The sequence below is a fragment of the Phalacrocorax carbo genome, chromosome 1 (assembly GCF_963921805.1).
Source record: "Phalacrocorax carbo chromosome 1, bPhaCar2.1, whole genome shotgun sequence".
NCBI lineage: Eukaryota > Metazoa > Chordata > Aves > Suliformes > Phalacrocoracidae > Phalacrocorax > Phalacrocorax carbo.
This window is the reverse complement of record NC_087513.1, coordinates 88,698,396-88,711,904: the sequence shown is the minus strand read 5'-3', so window position 1 is coordinate 88,711,904 and position 13,509 is coordinate 88,698,396. Positions and strand designations below refer to the sequence as shown.

The 13,509-nt window shown below is 41.7% G+C and overlaps 1 protein-coding gene across 2 annotated transcripts in view; it reads right to left on the bottom strand.

Annotated features, from left to right (window-relative positions):
• GSK3B (glycogen synthase kinase 3 beta) overlaps window positions 1–13,509 on the bottom strand; it is a 155,338-nt gene that overhangs the window by 11,975 nt on the left and 129,854 nt on the right. The window contains exons 9-11 of one of the 2 annotated variants that reach the window (XM_064465752.1): window positions 8,778–8,816; window positions 6,159–6,345; window positions 11–109 (exon numbers count right to left, since the gene is read on the bottom strand). In XM_064465752.1, coding sequence (XP_064321822.1) covers window positions 11–109; window positions 6,159–6,345; window positions 8,778–8,816 — 325 coding nt within the window. The remainder of the gene's footprint in view (window positions 1–10; window positions 110–6,158; window positions 6,346–8,777; window positions 8,817–13,509) is intronic. The other variant, XM_064465759.1, reaches the window with a different exon arrangement.

Sequence of the window (13,509 nt, the reverse complement as noted above, 5' to 3'; positions counted from 1 at the left end):
ACGTTCTCACCTGAGGCCGCTGTAGCATTTGTAGGGGTTGAAGCAGCTGCTTGGTTCCGGGCATGAGCAGGGATGAGGATCGAAGCCAAAGATGGGTTACTTGACAGTTCTGGAGGGGAGGTGGAACAAACAGAGTTAGCTCATCGTCCACGAAGAGCCCCGCATGCAGGTTCAGCTCCTTGGGTTTACCCCCCGTAACAGCAACCTTGGGTGAAACACATGCCCTTACAGCCAAAGGTCGCGTTACATTTTCTTCTTTGCCAACCAGCGAGAGGAAACCACAGCCATATTCAGCAAGGCAGTCTCCAGAGCAAGACTGTAAAAAACTACAAGTAGTGGTGCAAAGGAATTATTCCCTACAGAAAGACAGCAGCTTGGGAGTTAGCAAAGAACCAGCCAGGCCTGTTTCTTATCAACAGCCTGGTAATGCTGTTTCCTTCTGAGCGCTGGAAGGATTTCCTTCACAAACCCACTCGCAATCAGTCTCCAGAAGGCTGGTAACAGTGGTGCTGCTTTGGGCACTGGTTCAGCAAGAGAGCAGCTGCCACAGTTGCTCCAAGAGCTTCAGGGATTCAGTTCTTTGGCTCACTCAAGCATCACCTTCTCAAGGACCCAGGAACCCAAGACCAATCTCTCACAGCAGTCTCCTTGAGTGAGGTCAAGGAGAGGGGACATCTCCTTTAAAAGCACAGGGAAAGGCAAAGGGAATTGGTCGTTCGGGCAATTTAAATAGACAACAAAATGATGCAACCACTCTTCCTGAAGACATTGAGCAAGGAAAAGATAGTCATGTCTTTTAGGTTCCAAATCTAATATAGTTTCAACATGTATCAGAATGAGAAATAGGCATCTTACAGCCACAACTGTGGGAGGATTAAGGGCAACACATTGCCAAGAAATGACAATCTTCTGGCACCCTTTCAAGTGAATCTAGCGCCTCACAGAAGGTGGGATTGAGCTGAGACAAGACAGGTCCTGTTTGTTTCAGAAACAGGAGTGACTGTCTCTTGAGAAAGCAACATCCGGTGAAAAGGATGTGAACAGTCACCTCACGGAAGGAGACTGATGACTTTTGGAGCTCCAGGAGGTCATCTGGAGGAGAAATGAAAATAGACAGCTTTCTACATAAGACCTCCAGATACCAAGGGCTGTACAGAAACCAGCCCAAATCATGCCATGGGTTCAGTAAGGTGGTTTTGTACACAGTCCTAAATTATTTGGGCTAATTTTTAAGAGCCTATTGCTTTTCTTTAAGGCAAGCTTTAAACTTAGGTCTTAAAGGAATTGGTACTTGGTGATTCTTTTTCCTCCATTAAGTTACATTAAGTGTCTTTACTACTGAGAGGGCAAGATGCAGAAGACACTCACCTGCTTACAAGCCTCTTATTACTACACATTTTGAGACTGTGTTTCAGCACTTGTGAACACAAGCTCCAGTCTAGAACCAAACAGAAATTGCTACATTCCCTGCAACCCATCCAATCTATCCTGTAATACTCCATTCAGGTCTAAGCAGACCTAGCTAGTCCTTCTACAAAGCCTCAATACTCATAGCATTTGTACAATTACTAATCCTCAAATTCATGTGGGAATAATTCAGAATTCATATATTCATAATTCAGAATTTATAAATTTCCATTTTAAATGGAAAAATAAACTGAAGAAACATGAATCCAAGTGTCAAAGCTGAATACCAGTGATAAACCTACACTTTAATACTAATTTGGGTATTAGCGGCTCCATGCTAGAAGATGTTGCTCCTTCAGTATTTTATCCAAAATAATTTCTCAGATCTGTTATTACTGGGAATCTGCTGTTTCCCTCACTCTTTTAAAATGGTTTCTATCAACCCCACATTATTTTTTTGCTCATCACTGGCAGCAATACAGGGCTGTGACCCAAACAAAAGCAGAGCTAAAATGTCAAGGAAGCCAAATGACATTTGCTACCTTCCGGTGCTAAGAGGTGCCTTGAGGATGCAGCTATAGACTGCCTGCATCACCACAGCCAAAGAACCAGCTGACCTGACAGAACAACAAATGCCTTGCAACAGCACTTTGACCCCATTCTCACTCCTCTCATACGTTCATCTAATGCCATCAAAACCTCCTTTCACAGCCCCAACTATGGCAAGTATACTGATTTTTGTTGTTTTTAAGGCGTATGCAACTTATTTCTCTGAAGCTACCTTAAAGAACCTGCATAGAGACTAGAAGACTGATCTTGTTCCCTTGTTCTCAAACCCCACGTTATCTTTCTTGGTATAAAGTTTCTTAAATTCAGCGTGCTCTGAATGTCTTGACACTTCAGTTAGAGGAGCAGGTCAATTCAGACAAGAAATAACCCCAATAATTGAACTCTTTGGGCTGAAGTTTAATAGCAACTTTGCTTGAGAACTTGTTTGAATTTTTGTTCTGCCATATTTTTGCAGCCATCCCACCTGTAAGGATCAGACATGTCAATACCAAGGAAAAAGCTTGACCTGTGGTATCTGCAATCTACAAAGCACTGAGAACCTCTGTTCTCAGTGATTTCCAACACAGTATTTGGACAAGCTGTGAACTGTAGCCTGCTTATCTAAGTCAAACTTGCAATTCAAGGTTGGGTTAATTACAACCAATACTGCTGCAAGAAGGTATTGTGATCAAGGCAATCCAGTTTCAATACAATGATATGAACAGAGCAGCTATCCCAATTCATTTATGAGAGCCAACTCCCACTCACATCAGCTGGGAGCATGCCTTTGGCTCTCCTCATCAAATCATGCCTTTTGCAGCCAGTTTACATCTCCCACTAGGAACAGGAATGAAAATGTCCAGTTTTAGTAGAACACCAGATCATAGTCATTCCCCAAACACAAGAAAATGCTTGGTGTTGGGAAATAGTGCAGTGCTCTTTTTCAGTATCATTATGTTTGATATATCAACACTCCCAGAATCCCCTGGAAAGATTAGTCTTGAATCATGTTTGCTTTGTCACAATAACAAACTTTCCATGCAACTCAAATTAACAACTCAACAGCAGTTTCTCCTCAGCCTAGAGTAGTGCTGGAAGCAGCACAAGTTTAATCATTTTCCTGTCTTCCCCTACCTCCACATGCCCTGAGCAGAAATACTCTGTCTAAAAAAATCCTAGATGGCACTCAAATGGTTACACTAAGAATTTCTGGTCACACTGAAACAGTTTGGTTAGAAATGAAGGGTTTATACATATATATAAAAATATAAAAAATATATTAAAATATATTAAATATATATTAAAAATATATAAAATATAAATAAAGAATAGGTCACAAGCTAGGCTCATTTAAAAAAACAAACCAAAACACAATTCCCCCCCTCACATTAGCAAAAATGTCATTTGTCATCAAGAAACATGGTAACCATTCCTAAGTGCTGAAGGAATTTTACAGTCTTTAGTGGCCAACATGGAGTGACGCTAACATTTGTGACCCAGCACAATCACAAACATTTCACAAGAGGTTTAGGAAACGGTAGTCATTTCACAGACTGTTTGAAAATTCAGCGTCTAAGAGGAAAAATTGCTGTCTGTCTTGCAGGTCTAGCAGCCACTGAACTGCAGCTCTGTGGCTAGCAGACATACCTCCTTGGCCAAAATAAGTTTTTCAAACCCCAATTAGCATGTAACATTTGTTTAAATACTAAGATCAACTTACAGGCAAGATAAAGCTCTCTTCAGCAGATCTCATCTCTACGATAAAGTAAGCACCTACTTGCCCCACAGCTACTGCTGGCAGCCAAAGACCATGATCTTTATCTTCCATATACTCTCACCGCTTTTTTTTCTAGACTATATCTGAGCAGCACTAGTGCCCAAGATCAGCATATTCGGTATGATGCTTAGGTTCTTTCTGAAAATCAACCCAAACTATTAATAGTCAGCTTTATGTTGTTATTTCTAACAGTTCTGCCTTCAAGCCTTTTGCAGCTACCTCCTACTTCATGGGTTTCAGGCAACTGAATATAGCCAAATAAAACATTTCTAAAACTTAGTATTGTCTGTTGAAAACAAACAGCTTTCAAAAACAAAGGGTGTCTTTCATTTTTTTTTAAATTGCCACAGATGACTTAACACGAGCCATCACCTGACTTCCAATGACCGGATCTATTTCCCAGTTGGGATTTCTGCTCTAGACTAGCCAATTTGGTGGGACCTTGCACAGTCTGGCTGAAGAGCGAGGACTGCGCAATGGTCACAGGAGGAGCAAAAGCTTCTTGCGTAGCTTGCGGTGGTAGCCAGGACTGCTGCTACACGACACTCACTGCTGCACATTTATTAATTATGAAGGTCTTAAAAATCACTGCACTAAGCAATGTATTTATTTCAAAAAACTCTTGTGGGGTTTGTTTTTGTTTTGGGTTTGTTTTTTTTTTTAAGTTTGGTTGGTCACCTGCAACAGAGCTTATTTGGGAACGCTTAGTGTGACCAGCCTCTGTCCTGCCTTCCCTTTTAGATGGCAAAACTGGCACCTGCTGAATGACAGAAACCAGCTTTTTTGAATCTTAAGGAAATTGGTCCACTGAAACTGATTTCTCTTGCCAATCCCATGAGTCACTGTGCAAGGGGAGAGCACATCAGCTCCTTAGGATGGCAAAAGAGGAGCTTTAAATTTGTTTGAGCATTAGGGTGGCTTACCCAGCAGTTCCCACACTGCCTGGGGGGAAACCAGGGACACATGCCCAATACATACATTTACTCTTCCCCTAAGGATTTTTAAAAAGACTCACTACAGAGCTTTCCAATCCTTTTTAAAATCCTTCTTTTCATGTAGTAGATGCGCCCAATCTTAACATCATTAAGAAACAACAAGAAATACTTTCAGAATGAAGAGGGGTGAAGCTGTATTAAGATACTGGGATCAAAACTATGTTAGCTATTGGAGATGGCCTTAGAGTGGGAAGAAAAGGCAATTCATGAGTACTGTAACAAAGAAGGACCTGTAACATAACTACTCAATTGATAACAACAGATGCAGGAATTGGCACAGAGGACAGTGACCCTGAAGCACAAGCTCTTTTCCTGAACACTTCAAGGTGTTCATGCTTTGGAAGCCTTTTAGTATATTCAGTATATCTACCTTCTGCAAGGAAGCCATACAAAGCAAGTTAAAAGTTGATTTCCAGGCAGCTTGAAATACTACTTTGAACAGACACAAAGCTTTTCCCCCCCTCTCCCTCCACCTTTTTTTTTTTTTTTTTTTTTAAATAAAAGGGCTCCCCATGTTGAAGGAGAGGGCTCTGTTTCACATTTTGGCAGATGGGCATTGCATGTACTATAGAGTTTGAAATATTACATTGATGCTAAGTGAGCCAAAAGGTGTTTTAGACTTTCAACAGAAAATGCACACACATCTAATCTTGCTCAAAGGGTGAGAATTGGCAGCTATTCACTTAAAAAAAAAATGCTGCGAAATTAATTACTAGCCTATTTGTATGTCACATTTCTCACATTCTCTGCCTTGGCAGGCAAAACCGTTCTAGGCGGGGATATCAGTTTTATATTTCTGACTTATGTGGAAAAAAATACATGAATGATTTTAAAATTTGATAGCAGTCTGGCTTCAAATAGAAAAAGTTAGTTGTCCATTGTCTTTACAGTTTCTAAATGACTGAGTCAGTGTAATGCCAGATGAACTGTACAGCACATAAAATCTGGACACTAAAGCATGCGTATTTATCTTGCATCGAGAACCAAAATGGGCAGCAACACTACAAACCTCCCTGCTAAATCTAATATGCATTACTCCTTGCTATGGCGTTTCAGATACGAAGGAGCAGGATCATCTCCAAAACGATAAACTAATCTCCATGGTCCATTGACTGTGATATTTCACACAAAGCCATCAGCTACTTTGCAGACATTGAACTCTAAACGTAAGCCTTCTTGATGCAATCCAATTGTAACAACCCTCGGTCCCCTGCACTTAAGTTTGAATTGAAGGCATCTGAAATCCCATAACCCATTTCTCCAAGTCCCTTTCCTCTCTTTTTCAAGTGGACAGCTGGTTATGCAACTGCTTAATAACCTTACTCCTGCTCAGATATTTTTTTACTTTTGAGGGAGTGACATCTGCATTACAGCAAACATTTGTGCCAGTGCTTCTTCCTACAGAAGGGATCCTTCAACGCTCAGGCTACCTTGACTGGTGAAATTGAAGAGTGCAGGTTTGTCTCGCCCATTTGGTAACTTGACATTTGGGTCCCGTAGTTCATCGAAGAAAGAGTGTGCACAGGCCTCCAGGGGAGTCAGGCGGGCAGTGGGGGTGTACTCCAACAGACGGCTACATAGAGCAATTGCTTCTGGTGGAGTGCGGGGCCGGAAGACCTAAAAAAGAAAAAAACACAAGCAAGGAGAAACAGGTTGTCTGGGTATGTTTCTTTTCTTTGCTGACCAGAAGCAAGTCAGAGCAATTAAACCTCTCATTGCCCAATAACCTGGAACAAACTTATGGTTTGTGCTAACCAAAATCCTCCAGTAAGGATGGAAAAATCCAGTTCCTGGGGTTGAGAAAGGGTTAATTGCAACGTCTTGCACTAGAGCGAAGGTGCAATGCCAGCAAGAGACTTCATGAGAGCGCACTCAGAAAAACAAGTTTAAGAATGAAGGGGAAACTCATTCAAAAATCATGACAAACACACAGGTGCTACCAGCCATGCATATGGGGTGGAGTGAAGGTAGGGAAGAGGGTTCAAATGAGCAGGATTCACTGAATGTAAAAATTGAATAAGGCCCCGCTATGGTTTTAGGTTGTTTTTTTGTTTTCTTTGGGGAGGGTTTTTTGTTTGGTTGGTGGGTTTTTTTTTGGTTGTTGTTGTTTTTTGCTGTTGAATGAAGTCTTACTAACACAGACTTTTGCAGGCAGGCAGGCCAGATTGTTGCTATGGAGGCTGCTGTTCAACTTTGGAGAACAACAAGGAAAGCACGGGTGGGGTGCAGGAAATGTCTAGCTCTAATTTGCAAGTTACTCCTTCTGTGACCTTATTCTGGCAAGTCATTCCGGTAAGCTTATTGGGATAATTCCTGCACATTTGGTGTTTGTAAGGACAGCTGAAAGTTGTGTCAGGAGAACCAACTATTTTACTCTAACAGATTTTTCACCTTCAGTGATTACAAAAAGGAGTTCTTCACTTCAGCTTTGTTTTAAACCGCTAAGAACAGTTCTACCCACTGCTAATCACACCCCCATCCTCCTTTCTTGAAATGTCATAAGCAAAATATGAGTTAATCATGTACGTGACCTGGATAGCCGCCTCAAGCACTTGTCTCTTGCTACATTGTGGGTAATACACAGCCTGAGGAAAAGGGAGTGGGGTGGGTGCGAGTGTTAAGTTCTGATGCCAGCATTTTTGGTGAAAACTCAGCTAATCCAAAATGCTTTTGCACCAGTGCAGGTGAACCCAAGCCACACTGCACCGGGGGGGGAGGTAGGGGGAGGAGGGGAAAAAATAAATTAAAAAATCAGTACATGACATGCTAGTTAATTGCAGACGAGGAACTTGCAAACTTGCACAGGCACTCAAGTAGGTTTTAAACCAAAGACATACGCTCTCGTGAATGAGAATCAAACACAAAGGCTAAGTTCTCCAGGGACTGACATTTTATCCCCTTGGTGCCCAGCTGGCTCAGGAGCACCCCGATTTGCTGCAGCATGTGCTGTACTAGCTAAGTTGTGTGGCAGGGAATCCTGACTCGGGGAATCAAAAGAGCCAGGTACCGAAAGAGCAGAATTTATTTCTACTACCAGGTTATTGCAAAAGAACCTAAAAAAGTTTTCACAGGAGGCCTATACTGACAAAAGGAAATTCTTTAGCTTAATGCTGCCAGCAGAGAATTCTGCTGAGCACCGTGCTGTGAATATATGGTTACATCGAGGGACAGCAGAAGCTGTTCAGTGCGAAGACCGGTTGCCTGCAGAGATCGCATCGCTGACCACGGTGAAGAGTGGATGCAAATATCAGTCTCAAGTCACAGCCTGACCAGAACAAAATCTAAGACTGTCACCAATTTAAAAAAAAAAAAAATTATTTTTTTTTAACCCTGTGGTAAGTAGCACAAATTAGTATGTCTTGAGGTAAACCCACAGATGTGAAGTCACTTGGTGTTTAACATGAGGTAAAACTACAGAAGTCTTCCTCATCCACCTTCTTACTGGTATTTTAACAGGCTTGATTTACCACAGCTTGAAACTTAGTACTTCACTCTTAGCTGTGTTTTTCCTTCAGGACAGCTCACATATTGGCTACTATACAGATTTTAAAAAGAAAAAAATTAATTTTTTTCTTAAGGCAAAGATGACAAGCCCTTATCTTGAGCAAATTAGTAGGCAGACAGTCACAAACCTGCCATCTATAAAAGGAGTACTTGTTTGTCCATTCTTCAACTCCTCATTTTCAACTCAGTGAAACCCTAACATCTGTTTCTTAAACCCTGTTGAGAACTGCCTTCGGATCAGAAATTAAGTCACATAGGGAAGGCGGATCCCAAAGTCTGCCCTAACTGCTTCAAACCAGGGAGGGGAAAAAAAAAAATAAAAAAATTAGAAGGCCTCATATGGCCTCCTCCTGCAACAAGTGGTACCTAACACATGAAGTGAGTTACAGGTCTGTGCCCATCTCATCTCTATCACCTTATGTTACAACATTCACCTGGCTGCTGCCTCAGGGATGCGGTCTGAACTCAAATATTCCACTTCCAGCATTTCTCTCCTTTTTTTCATGGCTAGGCCTAGTAATTTGAAAAAATTTTTAAGTACATACCCGTACTCCTGAGGTGAAATGTCCTGTTCCTGACGAGTCCTAAAGATGATAATGCAGTGAAATAATCCAAACAGGGGGAGTCAATCCAAAAGAGAATAGTCCAGCAAGGAAAAATATAGCCAATATTATAAGAAATCCATGGTGTGGGGGACATAGAAAATGTTTATACAATTAGAAACTTTAAACATCAGTCTCCATAGCAGCAAGTCCAACTTCACCACAGTGTATGCCAAAAAAATTGATTGTGCAATGGTGAGGCATAGTATAGAAACATTTCTATATTAAATTTATGTTCCAATGCCAGTGAATTTACTAAAAAAATAAAAAAAATTGAAATCAAAACTCTAACTTGAACTAAAAGGGTAATTGAATTTCCCATCATAAAGATTTTTCAGTCCTTGGTCCTGGATATAAACGTCCACAGACAATGGGGCCAGATTAGTTCATCCTCAAAGGTACATCCTACTTGTAAATCTGTCCCAGAGACACAAAGTAAACTTTTGGGTTGTCTTGGTTTGGTTTTTTTTTGTCCCCTCCCCCAAAAAAACCAAACCCCTAGCAATTTATAATTTGTGCTGAAGAGAAAATAAAAAATCCGAGATCTGTACTTTGAATTTGGATGCTTTTAATTTTTCGTGAGCTACGAGTGCCTCAGGCCGCCGCGGATTATTCTCCATTTTGGATTGACTTCCCCCGCCACTGGATTTTGTTTGCTGGCGTTATCTCTTTAGGATTCTTCAGGAACTGGACGTACCACCTCAGGAATGCGGGTATGGACTGAATTTCTCTACACTGCGGGTTTATTCCCCCTCATACCCGTCGCACCTGCTAGTTAAGAAATTTCCCCCCCCCCTCAATTTGTCCACTCCCGCCTCCCTTTTGAATAACATCCTAAGAAGTAAAAGCAAAACCCCCTGTGGCCTTTTAGCTCTTCCCATTCAACACAGTTCCACCGGGAAAGCTGCCCAATTCGCCCACTGAGAACTACATGAGCGGCTGCCGCCCACAGCAATGGGTTCACCAGCACTTCCATGCCGCGGGGCACCGACACCAAGGCAATGCCGGGCCGGCGCTCTGTGGTGGGAGGGGGTGGGAGGACGGACAGACGGCAGGACTCTCGAGCTGTGAAGCCCCTTGTGTGTATGGCTCAGCAGGAGATTAAGGTCTCTGTAGTTCTCAGTGAGGGAATCGATTTAGTAAATAATCCGCGGATTATTTTTAGTCTGCGGACTAAAATTTAGTGCACGGACTAAAATCCGGCCCATTGGAGCAAAGTCTGTCTCGGTCTAAAATATATCTGGGTGAAAGCAAAATTAAAAAAAAATTAAAAAAAAAAAAGGAAAGAAAAAGGAGAAAGAAAACAAAAAGGAAAAAGCTAAGTGCACAAAGTAAAGTGTTTGGGCAGACTAACATTTAGTATGCAGACTGAATATGGCCGGGCAAAAGGCACAGCAAGTCCACAAACGAAAAACAAAAATAAAACACTGACAGGAACTTTTAAAGCAATCAAATACTACCCCACCGGCGCAGCAATTCATTTTTCTAAAATGAAACAAGACCTTGTGTAAGGCTATTTGTCCACAGGAGGGACCGAAGGCTCAAGTTTTCATTTTAAAAAATGAACCTGTTTTGGAGATAAACAAATGCAAAAAAAAAGGCTTTACATACAATATTCTTCAAGGAAAATTTGCACTTGCATAACTCAAAACCTCTTAGTTTCTGCAAAGCAAATGAATATCAGGCTGAGACCCAGGTCACTGGCTTTTTTATTTGGTTGGGGTGGTTTGTGGTGTTTTTTTTTTTTTTTTTTTTGTTTGTTTTTTTGTTTTTGTTTTGTGGTGGTTTTTGTTTTTTTTTTTTTGGATGAGTTACAAAAAAATCTCTGAATGATCATGTCAAATGGAAATGCTGACTCATCCAAACCCACAGCTTTTGGTGCTTTTGGGTTCTCCCCCACCCCACCCCTTTCAGATCCCAATAAATATATGCCTCACAAAAAAGCTGAGGGACCAGTGCAAGTTCTTTCTTTGTTCAGGCATGCTGGTGATGCTCAAACACTGACAGACCGTAACAGCTAGACAGTAAGGCCAGACACACTCCTCTCTCGTTTCTAAGCTACGCTGGTATCAATGCAAGTCTTTTTTTTCATTACTCCCCCTTCACTTTTGTGAAACTACCACCATCTTTGACATTTCAGAAACTACTGCCAGGCTTAAATGTCCCTGGTGCACTATGTGGCTCTCATCCCCAAGTGACTTCAATTTAGATGAAGCCTTTGTGCACTAGCAGAGCGGCCACATTTTATCTTACTAATTTGAAATAGTTCCTACCAGTATAGCGGAGTTCACGCCCCTTCTGATTTTTTTTTTTTTTTGCACGCGTGAAAAGACGAAAGAAAAAGGATGGAAAGCACAGGGTTATCCTATTTCACTTCATTCACATCAGCATTCAGCTCTCAAATAAAACCACATGGGGCAAGAGCTACGTATTGTTTTAACAGAATAGTTGCTCTGACTTTCAGTTCATTGACATTCTTCAAACAGACTTTCCATGCACAACACAGAGCTCTGTCGTCTTGGTCTAATTAAGCCCTAAAGCCAGAGCTTCACAATGTTACACCAAGGTGCTCTTCTAGCCAGTGTGTATTTAAAAGACATGACTTCATGCCATCAACCACTGTGTGTTTTGCATGCAGATTGTGAATATCACTTGCATGCTGTGCTCCCTAAGAGAGCAGAGCCTTATGAAAATGACATCTGTTGCTAACGCATCAAGTTTGTGACACCATGGTTAAAAATTTCCTCACCATCTTCAGAGATTCATATGCTTTGCCAAGAACCACCCACACCACCGATTCAGGCTGACAGTCTGTGCACATCTCCTTTCAGTTTGTAAGCACATTTTTGATGGCACATGAATATTAGGTAAGAGAGAAAGCTCCTCCCTTCAACCAAAAGCTTGTACTGTTTACAAGTGATCAAAGTCATCAGAGGTAGGACATGACCCTCAAATCAACTTTTTAAAAATGCAATTGCACAGTACGATTACCATGACTTTACGACATGAAGCGATATTTTGGTCAGGCAAGTTTAATGTAATAAGCCTTATGATAAACATGACACATTCATAAACACAAAAGGAGAGGGAAGAGGAACATGCGAGAAAGAGCAATGTTTGCGCTGAGCTCCACCTGACACAAGGAAACCCAAAGCTGTGGCTGAGGCTCTGCCCTCGGGACCAGTCTTGTTCCACGGGCCTGAGAATTTCAGAACGGGATTTCTGAAATACACCATTTGGCTATTTTGAAGTGCATAAAACTCATGTGATGAAAATGAAGGTTAAAAAGTCCACCAAAGAGGCACTGGTGTTGGAAGTTATTTTAAAAATATATATAAGCCCCACAACTTCCTTCTCTGATTAAATCCCCCTATAGTTTTTCTAAAAAGCAGCTCAGAAATAGCAAGTGCCTTATTAGTCAAAAATCCCTGTCAGGTGGCACTTTCACAGATAGAGGAAAATGAAATGAAAACAGAAGGGTTAAGTGGCTTACAAATGAGCCAACACAGAACTGGGAACAGGACCAGGAACCTGTCTCCAATGCTAGTTCTTGTTGAGACCACACACTTGTTACTGGGCTTCTTCCATTAAGGACACGACAGGGACAGAACGAGCTAGCCTTTATTACCCAGTGCATGTGCTCTGCTTCTGTCAACCTCTGAAGGAAAGCAACAAAGCTGAGCAGAACAAAACAGCCCCCCTTCTTCTCAGAGAGAACCCCCCAAAATCTACCTCTGGAAGCGCGCTCAGCCTCAATGGGACAGACGCTACGAACAGCCCAGGCAGATGTGTTGCAATGGGACAGCTAAACAGATGGTACATTGCAGAAGACATGTTAAACTCAGCATTTGACTTCCGTAGTTGCACTGATGCAAATCATGGCTTAATGTTACATTAGTGCTTGCTCATTTACTGCATACGAATTGGGCAGAGGCAGGGTAATTTACCACCCAACAAACCTGGCTTCTTTTCTCATGCTTTAGATGGAGATAAGCGATTTACACTGTCAGAAATCATTGCTCTTACAAAAGGAGCTGGGAAACATGAACTTGCCAGAAAAACTTGTTTTTTCTTTTAAGTTAGTCTCCAGCAGAGCTGTTTTCACTCTTTCCTTAGAAAGTCATTACACACCAAGTGAAAAACAGAACTGTACTCGTCAGAAAGAGGTCAGGGCACAGTTTCACAACAGGCACAAATCACCTCCAGTTCACGCTGGAAAAGACAGTTCTGCCCTTCCCCTGGCCACGCAGGTCTGTTCTGTTCCCTTGCCCCATTACTTGCAGCCGGGGCTGAATGGTCAGCCAGGTAAGAAAGGTGATCCAAATCCTGAACATTCATGTTATTCAAGGGGATTTTGCTACTACACAAACAATAATGCAGAAGGGAAGCATCTGGAATATGCAGGTGGGAGGTGGAGAACTGACCCCGCTCCATGATGAGCTTATGCCAGTTATGAAACTGCACCCAAAGAAACATCTCATCTCCACTGTACCTTTGTAGTTCTACAAAAGTTCAGACCCCAATCTCGGAAAGAAGTTTGGATTTTCAGTTTTAATTCAAATGTTGTAAGCCTGCTTACAAGATTTCTGACAAAAGAATTTTCACTTTCTTTTGTCATCAGTTATAATTAGAAGTGACAAAACGAGCTGTCTATTTATCCATTTTACTGTTTGGT